Source organism: Sorex fumeus, unplaced genomic scaffold (genome assembly GCF_029834395.1).
Source record: "Sorex fumeus unplaced genomic scaffold, SorFum_2.1 ptg000037l, whole genome shotgun sequence".
Classification (NCBI taxonomy): domain Eukaryota; kingdom Metazoa; phylum Chordata; class Mammalia; order Eulipotyphla; family Soricidae; genus Sorex; species Sorex fumeus.
The window spans coordinates 23,813,509-23,827,771 of record NW_026606094.1 but is presented as its reverse complement, the minus strand read 5'-3'; the positions used below and the strand labels follow the sequence as shown (position 1 = coordinate 23,827,771).

At 42.5% G+C, this 14,263-nt stretch overlaps 1 protein-coding gene across 1 annotated transcript in view; it reads right to left on the bottom strand.

Annotated features, from left to right (window-relative positions):
• LAMB4 (laminin subunit beta 4) overlaps positions 1-14,263 on the bottom strand; it is a 108,288-nt gene that overhangs the window by 61,929 nt on the left and 32,096 nt on the right. Inside the window, exons 11-13 of the mRNA XM_056118553.1 lie at positions 12,651-12,760; positions 10,300-10,379; positions 9,388-9,538 (exon numbers count right to left, since the gene is read on the bottom strand). Coding sequence (XP_055974528.1) covers positions 9,388-9,538; positions 10,300-10,379; positions 12,651-12,760 — 341 coding nt within the window. The remainder of the gene's footprint in view (positions 1-9,387; positions 9,539-10,299; positions 10,380-12,650; positions 12,761-14,263) is intronic.

The window sequence follows — 14,263 nt, the reverse complement described above, 5'->3', positions numbered from 1 at the left end:
CTGGAAGAGTTCAGAAAAGGAAAAAAAAGAACAATTTAAACACACATAAAACACAACATGTATTTCTTAATCATCTGAGATATGGTTAAATCATTTCAAACAGGATGCGACCCAGAATACAGCCGAGAATAATGTGCTGAATCTGCAGCTCTGGAACATATTAGTTGCTCTATAGAATGATTGATTTGAAAGCACTGTCATGGGAAACCACTTTAATTTCAAGTTCCCAAGTGCTAATGAACTGAGCAAATTCCACACTGATGACTTTGGGTTTTCTCACATCAGATAATGGAGTTCTAGCCAAAATATGGAGGGAAAGAAAATATTCCCAGGCCAATTGGATGGATTTTGCTTAATTTTATGTGACAATGAGAAAACCCACATGGACTTATTTTTTTAGCCTTTTCTTCTGTGCATAAAAGAGGGCAATGCTGCTTTATCTGCTCAAGGGGGCTTATAAGTACAGTTCTCCTAAAGATTGTTGATTCACATCCCCGAGAGGCTCTATACTGGACGTTAGCCCCAGAACATCTGGACCTTGCAGATATAACACTTCTTTAATGACTTCTGCCTCTGCCTCTCCAAACTCACAGCCTCTGCCTTTCAATACTTTTAGCTTGTATTGCTGCAACACTCTCCTGGCTGTTCTCTCCACTTTCCCGAGTCCAACACACATTATTCACAGCTGCCAACAAGTATTTGAGATGCTTTCCAACTGCCAGCAGAATCACGCCCAAATTACTTAGCCTGGAGTTCAATTGCTCTGTCATCTTCCCCCAAGCTGCTCTTCATTTGATAAAATGCTTATTTAGCTACACTCCATTGTCAGTCTCCAAATCAGGAATGAATTAGGAATGCGAAGATGACTAGAACAGAGTGCCTGCCACAGTTTAGACTCTTGCTTGGAGAGAGAAATGTAAATAAAAAAATCACACACTCACAACTAGGCTTCAATAGAGAGAGGGGTATGTAAACTCATCTGTGGAAATATTTTTCAGACATTAAAAATAATAGTCTTGGGTCAGAGAGATTGCTAGTTCAGGGATAAGCATTTGCCTTGCATGCAGCTGACCTTCGTTTAATCCCCAGAAACACATATGGTGTTGCAGCACCTTCAGGAGTGAACTCTGAACACAGAGCAAGGAAAAGCTCCGAACACCACTGGATGCAATCCAAAGACCAAAATAATAATAAAGTAAAGTAAAATTGAAAAATAGTTCTCGCATATGCAGTAGACCACTGGTCTTCAGTCACTGGTCTGAGGATAGCTCCAGTCTACAGATGGAGAAAGGTTGAAAAGCTGGTCTACCATCTTGGTTGTAACTGTTGGTTGTGGATCAAGATAGGTACTAGTTTGAAAGTGTGTAAAAGTTGAAAGATTGTGCTTTAGACACCATAGATGCTCCGCCCAGCCCCTAAATTCCTGACCCCTGAAGCCAACCCTCGCTGCTATATATGTAGTGTCTAAGAGCTCACAAATGCTTTCCTTCTCCAGATAATCACCCTCTTCCAGTCCTTTTCTCCCCCTCCTTACAGAGGAGCTTGTGGTAGAAATCCAGTGATAGAAAAGCCTGGTCTTGTCTCAAGAGGTCAGGGAAGCTTTGCCTGTAGGCTGTGCTTCTGAGCTTCTCTATGGACATATCTAGGGTTGATGTCACTGAACCGACATTCTGAGATACTTCTTTCTATTCCCTACTGTTCTCCCCAAACTCAGGAAGAATTTTCCTGAAGACCATTTCCCTAACAAATCACAGGTACATGAAGCCCATCTTAGACTCTACTTCCAGGGCACCAGACCTGAATGGTCAGTCCCAGATAGCACACCCTATGGCGGAATAAGTGGTGAGAAGGAGATAATAAAAATCTCCTTAGAGTCTTGAGATCAATTGCAACAGCACACTGATGGTGAGTTATCAATCCCCCTTGTTTTTATTCTTCCCTGAGAATTCTTCCCTGAGAATTGTGACCTCTATGATTTGTCAAAAGAACACCTGGTCACCCACCTATGAGATGGTCGGACTTCTTTATTTAGACCCTGAATGAATGGTTTGATGCTCTTCGTCTTCCTGGAGCAAGCAGAGCGGCCACTGGGCTACACTAGCATGCAACAGGGATGAATAAAGACATTACTGGCGCTCTGAACAAGGGGATGACAAGTAATTACAAGTGATGATCCTCTGAAGTGATAGTACAGTGGGTAGTGAACTTAAGATGTATATGTATAGGGTCAATCTCCTGGGCAGGTAACTTCTGTAATTGTGCAAGATTCCACTCTCAGAAGGACCCTGTGGATCGTTTAATAATCTAGTGTCACCAATGTGAAATAATAAGTAGCTTAGAAATTGCTTTGAAGGTGAAGTCTCTTGGGACAATGGAGAGAGAACACACATGAATGGATGAGCTATATACAGGATACATATTTGCTACTCAGTTCACACAGGGTGCCATGTTCAAGGCTCTTTCAGGGTTAGGAGAATGAGATCCATCATTGTTACAGGGCTAGGACGAAGGAGACATTACTGGAACCTGCTCAAGGCAATCAACGAACAACAGGATGATCATGATCGTGATTGTGATCACACAAGGTGCACACAATGCTCATGGGCATAGGATTCAGCTGGACTTACAAGCTGTAGATGTCCAGCCAGACTTCAAGTGAGTATAAAGGAAGCATGTCACATTTATGACTCAGTAAAAGCAGGATGGCAACAATTCCAAGAAACCATGCTTTCTGTTCCAAACTGAAGTTGCTTTGAAAGTAAAAAGATGGAAAAAGCATTCTAAACAAGGAACTCAATCATAGCTTTTCTCATTGATGTTAGTTCCCTGCACGTGAGGATGTGAAGAAAGAAAGAAAGCAGGAAGCCCATTCTTATTTCATTTCCTTTCAGTCCTTTGTCATTTATCTGTAAGCTAAAGATAGAAAATCTTAGAATATCAAAAAGTTTTAGGGGCCAGAGAGATAGTACTGCAGGTAGGGCTTTTGCCTGGATGCAGTCAACCTAGTAATTTCTGAGTGCAGAGTCAGGAGAAACCCCTGAGCACTGCTGGGTGTGACCTCCAAACCAATATATATATATGTTTTAAAAAGCTCTAGAATAGACTGTTGAGTTAGTATTGTGTGGCATTCCCATTGTTCTACTAAGAACAAAAATACATATAAATATATGACAACAAAATTTAAATTGAGTAACTTTAAATGATTCCACATGTTAAGTTAAATGCTTATATGTTTAAGCATTGAGTAATTTTAAAATGAATTGTGTAGGACTGGAATGATAGTATAGTGGGTCGGGCGTTTGCCTTGCACTCGGGCAACCCAGGTTCAATTTCCAGCATCCCATATGCTCTCCCGAGCACTTCCAATTACTGAAAGCAAAGCCAGGAGTAACCCCTGTGCATTTCTGGGTATGACCCAAAATGCGAAAGAAAAAAAATTAATTGTGTAAAATTGGCCTGGTGTAATTTTAAAACGAATTGTTCAAGAATAATTTTTCTTTACTTATAACATTAAATATCAAGTAAAACATCTCTAGTCATGAGAGAGGCTAAGAAGGAAAGTAAAAAACTTTAAATTTTAATATTTTCAGTGGCTGTTTCCTCTATGGTTTTGAACAAAGTTCACTGGTGTTTTTACTTTGTTCTGGCCCTGGCCATGAGTCTCGGTAAGCATGCAGAGATTGGACTTCAGTCAATGCTGTTAGTGTTCTACTAGGTCCTTTGACTGGCTCAAGCCAAATAGCCTGCAGCTCTTGGGATAGTTAACTGTGATAACTCACCTCTGCTCTTCTCTCTACTCTGTTTGTTTGTTTGGTTTGGTTTGGGGGATCATACCCAGTAGTACTAGGCCTTATTTTTGGCTCTGTGCTCAGGGCTTATTCCAGGCAGGGCTTGCGAGATCACATGGGGTGCTAGGGATTGAACCTGGGTTGTCCCTGTGCAAACATCCTACCTGCTATAGTATGGTTCCAGCCCCTCCTCCCTGCTCTTGAGAATAGTCTTGGCTGATGAGAGCCTCTTGATCAAGGAGTTCTCTGCATCTGCAATAACAGCCTGACGGCATGCTGACTGACCCAGGGGTCTCTCAACTATTTGGTGCTTTTATGCACTATAGCTTCAGAGGAAATCCAGTCATGGCTGGACTCCACTGCAAGCCCCACTGCCTACTCTGACATCCAGGCTCCCTTGCTGAATGCTCCCTCAATATAGAACATGCATGGAATCTTATGTAATCTCTGCTGCCAGGGAACCCACCCTAAGACAGGAGAGCAGTTTGTGCACACTTACATAAAACTGAAACAAAAATCTCACCTCAACATGCCCTTGTTCTATATTCCGTTGCACTCAAGTAGCCCAGTTGATTAATTTCATGACCTAATTATTAGTAGGTCATGTAGGTTAATTATTAGTAGGTTACCTGCAATGGAAACTATTAATTATGTTTAGTTGTCAGTCCAGGCAATACCAGAGAGAAGATGGATCAGATCTTAAAGGATGAGTAGAAGTGTTGTGAGTAGATAATATAGAAATGAGCATTTGGGACAAGAGAGAGGAGGGTAGGCTGTGAATGCTTCCAGTGGTGTTTCTCAAAGTGCTTCATTATCTGAATCACCTCCAGGTGCTCAGCAAACAGGCAGATTTCATGGCTAGCCTCAGATTCTCTGACAGTGCCAGAGGGGAAGACTTGAGACTCGGCCTTGTAAATTCTCAGGGCAATATGGTGCATGATTAAAATTGCAGGGTCAAACCTCTGTCACAAGGAAATTAAGTGCAAACTAGCAAAGGGCTTTTCAGAGAAGGGTAGAGAATTCTAGAAGGTTCATGGGCCTATGACTGGGGAGCAGAAACCAGAGCAAAGCCACCCAACCATGAACCTGGAGGGAGGAATACCCTGCGTGGGGACTTCTCAGACCCTCTCAGCTGGAGAGACTGTTCCATCAGCTGCCCAGATAACTCTCATAAGACAGCTAGCACCCTCTACCCTGTAGTTTTTGTTTATGTACATGGCTCTCCACCCCCATCCTGGCCAGCCTACTCCTCAATCCTAGAATAGGCTCTATGTCTTGATACTTCTGCTGTCATTCATTCAGTCTTTTTCTTTTCTTTCCTTTGAAATAGTTTTTGGACCACAGCTGGAGGTGCTCAGGGCTTACCCTGACTCTGCACTCAGGGATCACTCCGGGTGATGCTCTGGAGACCATATGGGATGCCAAGGATCAAAGCCCTGTTGGCCATGTGCAAAGCAAATGCCCTGCCACTGTACTATCACTATGGTCCTCATTCAGTCATTTTACTTCCTCAATAAGGACTCCTTCTACATGCAGAACAGCTTGAGAAGCTGGGTTTGTGAATTAGACAGCCAACTACAACTGCTTTCATTTGTTTTGCCAACATGCCCATTCTTGTACAGGCACACAGGAATGCTTGATAAAGACCCCCTATAAAGAGCAATCAAGCCAACAAACAGGCGTAAGCAGCCTTAACCTCAGAGAAGGATTGCTACAGAGTGTGCCCAGGTATTTGGGTCCCCTTCAGTCACCTCTTCCTCCAGAAGTCAGTTAAGACAGGATCCAGTAGTGAGCAGAATCTTCCTAGCACTACCCCAGCACAGATGCATTACCAAAGAGATGTCAGTACCTGCCCAACCTCTGCAGCTAGCAGGACCACCTCTCCTCAGCATGGTACCTCTCCTACCGAGAGTGACAAGGAAAGGTGGCCTCAGAATGCATGACTCCACAGCTCTCCTAATACAGCTTTCCAGAACTTTTCATCTCAAAAAGGAATAGAGCTATTGAAGTTGCTGCAGGTACTCTAATTTCACTGATCAGGGTTCTTCATTTCCTCTGTTCTATTCTTGACAGCAAATGAGCTTACAAGGTTCTATGAATATTGTCCTGACTGTTTATGGCAGGACAGACCATGACCGTGAAGCAGTGATTTACCTCACTCTGCTCATGAGCATGTGTACTTTTCTTCTGATTTCTCCTCAGTAGTATGTTTCCTTTGTCCACTATGAAATCGCTCCCATGTGGTTGGAAGTACATATCACATGTTGGCAAAGCTGTTGTTAATATCTTAGAGAAAAAAAAAGAAGTGCATTTTAAGAATCAAAGACAAGTTCCAGTTATATCTGAATTGAGTTTCAGATTTTATCATTTAAAAGGTAATCATCATTCTTTTTAATAACCCCAGAAAGAAGTCGTGGAGGCAGTTTCTAATTGTTCTTAAGGACGGGGAAGACTGGGTGGTGGTGTGACCTTTTTGTTTTTGTTTCTTTTGTTGTTTTCTGGGCTGGAGCGATAGCACAGCGGGTAGGGTGTTTGCCTTGCACGCAGCCAACATGGCTGACCTGAGTTCGATTCCTCCGCCCCTCTCAGAGAGCCCGGCAAGCTACCGAGAGTATCTCGCCCACACGGCAAAGCCTGGCAAGCTCCCCGTGATGTATTCGATATGCCAAACACAGTAACAACAGAGTCTCCAATGGAGATGTTACTGGGCCCGCTCGAGCAAATCAATGAACAATGGTAGGACAGTGACAGTGACAGATTTGTTCTTTTCTATAGGGGCCGAGGTAAGGGCGAGGTGGTGCCTGGCCACACACATATTCGGCCTGTGCTCCAGCATCATCCTGGTCTCTGGTTTTCCTTTTTTTAATGGGTACTACATCATTAAAATGCTAAACTAGGAAAAGATACTGTGTGTGTGTGTGTGTGTGTGTGTGTGTGTGTTTGTCTGTGTGTTTAGTCTTTTTTTTAAAAAAAAATCACAAATGTGCTTCCATATGAAGTTCTTGAGAAGAAATTTGTAGAAAATCCAAAATAGGTATGGGCTAGAGATGCAAACAACTTATTAAACCATGTTATTATTATTATTGTTGTTGTTGTTGTTGTTATTTTATAGATTTCAAGCCAATTGTTCTTGATTCTCAGTATCCAGGAGCTGATCTTACTAGTTCTTTCCAGAGATTGTACCAGGACAGCCTATTTTTACCACAAACAGTATTCCCAAATTGTATATAATCACTCAGAGATCTTGTTAACATGCACAACTGACTCAGGAGGCCTGGGATAGGGCTTGAGATTACCCAAATCTAATGAAGTCCCAGCTGGACACTCTACTGATGATGAGTGCTTAGTTCCATGACACTACTGTTCCCTCTCAGCTTCCTGTCAAACTCTAGCTTGTTATTTGTACTTCTTATGGACTGATTATAATTTGGGTTTCTATGACCCTTGGGCTTGATAATTAAGAAGGCTCACAGAACTCAGGGTAAAGCTAATGTTTAGAGGAAATCTGACATAATCACAGGATGCAATTAGATGAAGTTGATGTTGATGACTGGAATTTCCAGATGTGGGAGCTTGTGGCCCTGTGGAATGTGGGCATGCCACCTATCTGGTAGCATAGGTGAATTCATCACCCTGGATGCCCTTTGAAGACCATACTTCTGAAATTTTTTCATGGTGGCTTTGCCACATGTTGATATGCTCAATCATTAACCCATATCTAGTGCCCCTCCACTTCCTTGAGAAGGGGGGTGGGGCTGAACATTCCAAGCTTCTAATCAGGATTTGGTTTTCCTGGGGGCCACTCCCTCCAGGAGCTTGCCCAGAGCAGTCTCAGAACAAAAGATTTTGCTATCACCCAAGAAATTCCAAGGGGCTTAGGAGGTACTAGGGTCAAAGAGCAAATTTGGGGTGGGGGGAAAAAGATGCCCCTAGAAAGCACTTAGATAATTATAAAGCTTAAAAAAGAAGAGAAAAGAAAATTAGAAAAATCTTAGGAGCTCCATTATAGGAAACAGAGGCCAAGGTCAATCAATCTATCAATGTATCTAACTATTATTCCATGACAGGACAAAATATAAATTGTAGTAGTGTTCTATTTTTCTTTCTGGAGTTAGCATAATGACACACACACACTCTCTCTTTCTCTCTCTTTTTCTGCCGTCATCATAAAGATACATGGAAAAGTGAAATCTTGCCTTTTCCTACAACATGGACATTGAATGGACTTGTTAAACAAATTAAGTCAGGAGAAAGAAAATGCCAATCATCTCACTCATATGTGATAATATAGTTAAGCAAAACAAGGGAAAAAAATAATGTTCCATGAAAACAAACCTCTCACCGTGAGGTTACCAAGATCAGTGTTGGGAGGCGAGAACTGGGCTGAAAGAGTGCTATGGGCCAAGGCAGAGGTTTATTGGCAGTTTCTTTGGGTGTGGTATAGTATCACTATACTCCTAAAATATGTAAACACTTTCTTGGAAACAAATAACACCTCATAATTTTGCATTAAATAAATAAAAATCTTGACCAAGAATCCAGATATGTGAGCATTTCATTTCGAAACTACCCACTATAGTTGTGCTTTGCACCAATAGCAGTCAGAAAAAGAGCAAATTCCAGGCCTTTATGGAGCCCTCCCATCTTTCCCACTAACAGTATCTGGGTAAGGAAAAGATCTCTGGACCTGATTTAGTCACTGCGAGTTAGAATGAGTTCCACCATTTTCTATCTGAATCTTGTCTTCAAAATTCCCTTCCACATGCTTCACTATTTCTCTACTTCCAGGCTTCTGCTTGAGAAAGTTTCCAGAATCAGCATGATGTGTGTTTGCTTGTGTTCACAAGACTTTTGAAAACACAAAGAAAAAATAAATCCTGTGACTTCCAGGAAATGACAGAGGTGCCAAGTGACATTTGCAATCACACCCTTCTGTGAACATCATTGACGTCAAGAACCAAGAACCGATAACCTGAGCTTAGGGGTCCAGAGAACACTTTCTGCATTTCCTTTATTCATTACAGAGATCAATGCAACCAGGATAAATGGGGTGCATGCCAACTTCCCCCTCATGGTTTCTAGTGCCTTACAGGCAGGTAGTTAGTTGTTCAGTGAACACATTCTATCCAAGGGAAACATAAGGAGAAAAAATGAAGTCCATCTTCATCACAATGTAACTCAACTCTGTGCTGAACTCTACAAGAATCAGGATACAAAGAGGAACAAAATGCAGGTTCGGTCTACTAAAATTATGTGATGTTTAGCTTTGTGGTGTAATAAACTCTGATTTACATTTGTGGGCAAAATCTGTCTTTTCCAGGAACCTGGGGTGTAACTCATATAGTCACATAGTTTTACATGTGTGAGGTCCTGGGTTGGAGCCCTGGCACCACATGACTCCCCAGCTCTGCCAAGTATGGTCCTGGAGCATGAGCCAAAGGGCCTAAACATCCTCCACCCTTCCCCCCAAGATAAACAAATAAATCACTTCTTTTCCAGGTACCTTAGCCATGATTTTAAGAGCATGTTTTGTGTATTTACCAACAGTATATCAATTGACATATGTAAAGAGATGAAAAAAAAAACCTGAAATACGAACCAAAGGTGCAAGTTGCTGGAGTGGCATAGCTTCCTCTGCCTCATAGAGATAGAAAGTCAAAGGAGCAAAGAAATAGCCAGGGGCTGGCTTTGTGCAGGTCCGGCCAGTGATGTCTGGGCGGCATTCACACTGCCCAGTCTGGGGTGAGCACCTAGGAAGAGCAAAATCCATCAGGAAAAATCACGGAAGAGGTGAGTACAACATGAAGACAGCAGGTACTAGGCTGAATGATCTCTGAGTGTGACCCTTATTTATTTATTTATTTATTTATTTATTTATTTATTTGTTTTTAGTTGATCAATGGTTTGTCTTATGGCTGTTGAGAGGCACAAGCTTTGCATATTTGATCTCGAGAAGCAAATTCAGATCCAGGAAGCTTGAGGAGCCACTTTTTTTCTTGGCAGCTCTAGGATTCTGCTCGAAACACTGGGAGGCAGTTCAAAGGGCAGAGCACAGAGTTTGCAGGTGAAAACCCCAGGTTTGATCCCCAGCACCACATGGTTCCCAGAGCACTATGACAGGAGTAGACCCTGAGCACCACTCGGTGTGGTTCACCACTAAACCAAGAAAGTTGTTATTTTGTTATTTACAAATCTTATATACAGGGTGGAAAAAAGTTGGGTGTTTTAGGCAGGTTAAATCAGACATTTTTAGGCATCTATTACTTCATGAAGTATGCAGGCTGAAAAACTACTTATATCACCCTTCAAAATATTTGAAATAAAATAAATTGATTGGGCTGTAGTTCATGTCTCAAGATTGTTGCTTTTCAACATTCTTTGCCTAGCATGAAATACTACAACTGCCCCTACAACCAAGAGCATATGAGAAGAAAATGTAATGTTTTTTTTCTTTTTTGGTAGGGAGAGGATTGACAACTACTTCACAAAATTGTTCAGCTTCCTGACTTACGCATTAGAATAAGCACCTCCAACATCACAGCCACAGGGAGAACAAGCACGGAGATGATTTTCTAGTCCCCAGTATCCAACCTACCAAGAAAAAATGCTCAAGTGAGGGCAGATCTGGATCTGAGGATATTTGCTTCTTTGAAGTCTAATAATAAGATCACTATTATTTAGCTAATGCACATCCAAGAACCAAACAGCTGGAATAGTCACACAGGGAGCTTTCCTGTCTTAGTAATGATCTCCAATCAACACTCCTGCTCCCAAGATTTGTAGCGAAGGAGTTGGGCATCTTATCTGTATATTGTTTCAAGAGGAGATGGGTTGCAAAGCACAGAATTACTCTGACAGTACCCACTGAGCCTCAAGTGGGCTGCTGACGTTCTTCTACTGACAACTGCATTGATGAGACCAACAGATTCCCTCACTACAAAATCTGTAGGGAGTTTTACTTACACAACACTGAGATGCTTGGGGGATAAAAACTCAGCCAAGCTGATTCTGAGCTGAAATATGCCTAGCTCAGTTTAGGAGCGTTGTTCCTTTTTAAATAAGTTGTTTTGGCATGGCAGGCCGCATGAGAGAACAGTTCTGTGGTTCAAGACGTTTTCATCATTGCAACATCTTGACCTTTGTTCAGCATAAACAGCTGGTGAGACAGAAAGAACTATTTCTTCAGTCTGATAGCACTGACTATAAAACTCACAGAGAAAAAAAAAGCCTTGCTCTTCAGATCTTAATTTAATATGACCAGTTAAGGATTGCAGAGATAGCACAGGGATGTAGATGCTTGCCTTGCATACAGCTGACCTTGGTTAGATCCCTTGCACCACATATGGTCGTCTGAGCCCTGCATGAGTGACCCCTAAGCATAGAGCCAGGAGTAAGCCTTGAACAGCACTGTGTGTTTGCAAAATGTGCTCTGTGTGTGTGAGTGTATATATATATATATAGAAATTCGGATAGAATTAGCTTAAATGCTTTTTTTTTTTTTTGCTTTTTGGGTCATACCTGGCAATATATAGGGTTCACCTCCTGGCTTTGCATTCAGTAATTACTCCTGGCAGTGCTCAGGGGACCATATGGGATGCTGGGAATCAAACATGGGTCGGCCGCATGCAAGGCAAACACCCTACCCGCTGTACTATTGCTCCAGCCCCAATAATTCAAAACTCATAGTAAAAACCAGCTTATAAGAATTCCCTCCTCCGAGACTGGAGCAATTGCCTCCACCCTCCGTCATTTTTGTCTTGCAAACAGAATGGAGTTCAGGACACCATTTCTCCTGTCAGTGAAATCAGTCAGACTCTGAGATTTGTGGGGAAGGGTCTGCCGTAGTGTCTTTTGGGGTTTTGTAAGGCTAGTCTGCAACTCCTCTCGGGGAGCCCCACAGACTCACCAAGCAGGCCGTGATTTTACCTGGCCTGGCCTGTGTAACAAGAGTCAGTTCCAGTGACTTTCCTCTTTCCCTTCCAACCCCCTCCTCGGCCTCATGCTCATATGTTTTCAGTAAAATGACTTCAAAATATTAGCACAAAACTATGTCCTAGAGGAGGCAGCTGTTTCTTATTTATTGGCTACATTTCTTCAGACAACATCAAGGTCACTGTTCTTTTATTAGGCTAAACCGTTGTTTTTTTTTGTATTTTCTTTCTAAAATGTCATGGGCGGGGTGGGGGTGGGGTGATTGCTTGGAATGGAGAACAAAAAATAAATGGATAATAATTTTTAGAAAGCAATGAAAAAGTTGGGCTTGAACCCCTTAATTGCATGACACATTTCTTAAGGGGAGAAGCATGTTCCATTTCACCGTGGAGACAGGCATGCTCATAGATTTCATGGAGTCAGTGAACCAGCCCAGAGTTTATTTCCCACAGGAATCTATGCTACATTTAAGCCTAAGCTTTTTGTTTTGTTTTCTAATGAGCTCCTTCCAGCTATTAGTCTGGTCCGGGAACAGAGGGAATGGCAAGAGGATTGTATGCAAGAGGTAGAGTGGCCACCCCCAGCCCTCCAGGATCTGGTGAATGAAAAAAGGAGGCAGATAAACAGATTAAATTCTACCTTTTCGTACTTTCCAAAGGACAATGGATAAAACCAATGATATCTGTGCCGGCGGGCAATTCAGCCCACTGCAGTGCTTTGCTGGTAAATGTTTAAGCAACAACTCTTTGCAGGAGAGCCAGAGCTGATTTATACTGTTTACTGATTTCTGTCAAGTAAATACTTTTCTACAGAAGTATCTAGAGATAGAGAGGAGGACACAGAGAGCAATGAACAAGACTGGTGGGCGTTGTTCTGCTCTGTAGAAATCTGCACCTCTAACTGGGAGGGAAAGAGAAGGCTGATACATACGATGCATTCTTCACAGCGCGGTCCAGTGGCAAACGGTTGGCATAGACACTGGCCTGTGTCTGCATCACAGGTGGAGAGTGGCAGGCTCCCCCAGGAGTGGCAGTTGCAGGCTGAAAGCACAGCATATATAATGACTCTCATTTTTATTTCCTCACTCTGGCCAGTGCAGTTCTGAGCCCACTGAACAGAATCCGCAGCCGCAGGAACACAAAGCAGCCGACCCTGACAAGCTCATGGTCTGGCTAAGTGAACCAGTACTGCACCCAACACTGCCCAGGAAATCCTGTGCCTGCCCAAGCCATGCCCCCCCCCCCCCCCCCCCCCCCGCAGTTCAGCTGGATGGCAAAGAGGAGACAAGACCATGGCGGAAGCAGTTCCAGCTGGAGATGCTGAGATGCTTGGCAGGCTGGGTGAAGTATAAGGGGAAGCATATAATACTGACCCTTTTCTATCAGCTGGTTTTATAGCGCAATGTTTCCAAGGCCCAGCATACTATAACCTATGTAAAGATTTCTTTCTTTTTAAAATCTCGGTGATATTCCTCATTGTCTTTGCCACAGTTTGGTGGCGGGGGCATATTTAGCTGTGCTGGAAGTTATTCTTGGAGTTGCTTGGGGAACTATCTGGTGCAAGAGGTTCAAACTGGAAGTCCTTCGTGCAAAGCATGTAGTTTAAAGCTTCAAAAAATCTTGCTGACCCTAAGCCATCACTTGATCACTTGATCACTTGATACCCATTATTCATCGATTTACTCGAGCGGGTGCCAGTAACGTCTCCATTCATCCCTGTTGCGTGCTAGCGTAGCCCAATGGCATCTGCTCATTCTAGGAACATGCAGAGCCTCAAACTGATTATTCAGGGTCTTGACGAAGAAGTCTGACCATCTTGTAGGTGGGCGTCCATGCAATCTTTTGACGTCCTGTGGAACCCTATGCCATATTTCTAAAAAATCTCTTCACTCACCAATGGACATTTGTATTGTTTGGGGCTATTGTTCATATGTTGTTATGCATGTGAAAATACAAACATCTCTTTCATCTTATGGGTACATGGTCCAAAGCAAAGAATGAGGTTGTGGTGATGGTCACAGAAGTCTGAATATACTAAAAGTAGTACATTCACACTTCAAAGAGTGATGTATAATATGTGAGCTGCATATCACATAAACTTGTTACAAGACAAAAAATAAGACTTCTAATTAAAAGACATTGCTTGGTCTATACACGAAGGATAGAGGGTTAGTCAGCAGGGCAGGGACCCCCATGGCATGCAAAAAGGTGTGATGGAGATTGGTATAATACTTACCTAGCAATTTGAATTTGCCATCAAACCCAAGAACAGCATTTTATTAAAGAAAGATTTGGCATACAGCTTTCTTCTCCCCCCCCCTTCCCCCATGCACCTAACTTTCTAAACATGCAAATAACATGCAGTTCCTTATAAGGACAAAATTACAGAGTAAGACACTGTGGCCAAAGGAAAATTATTTACCAGATTCCCGAAGGAATCTGCAGCTTTATGAGGTCCCAAGAGAATAAATTATTATTTTTCTACAGTTCAGGGTCTTCCTGATTGGCTGGAGAAGTCTCTGAGGTTCTTTCTATTTATCTATG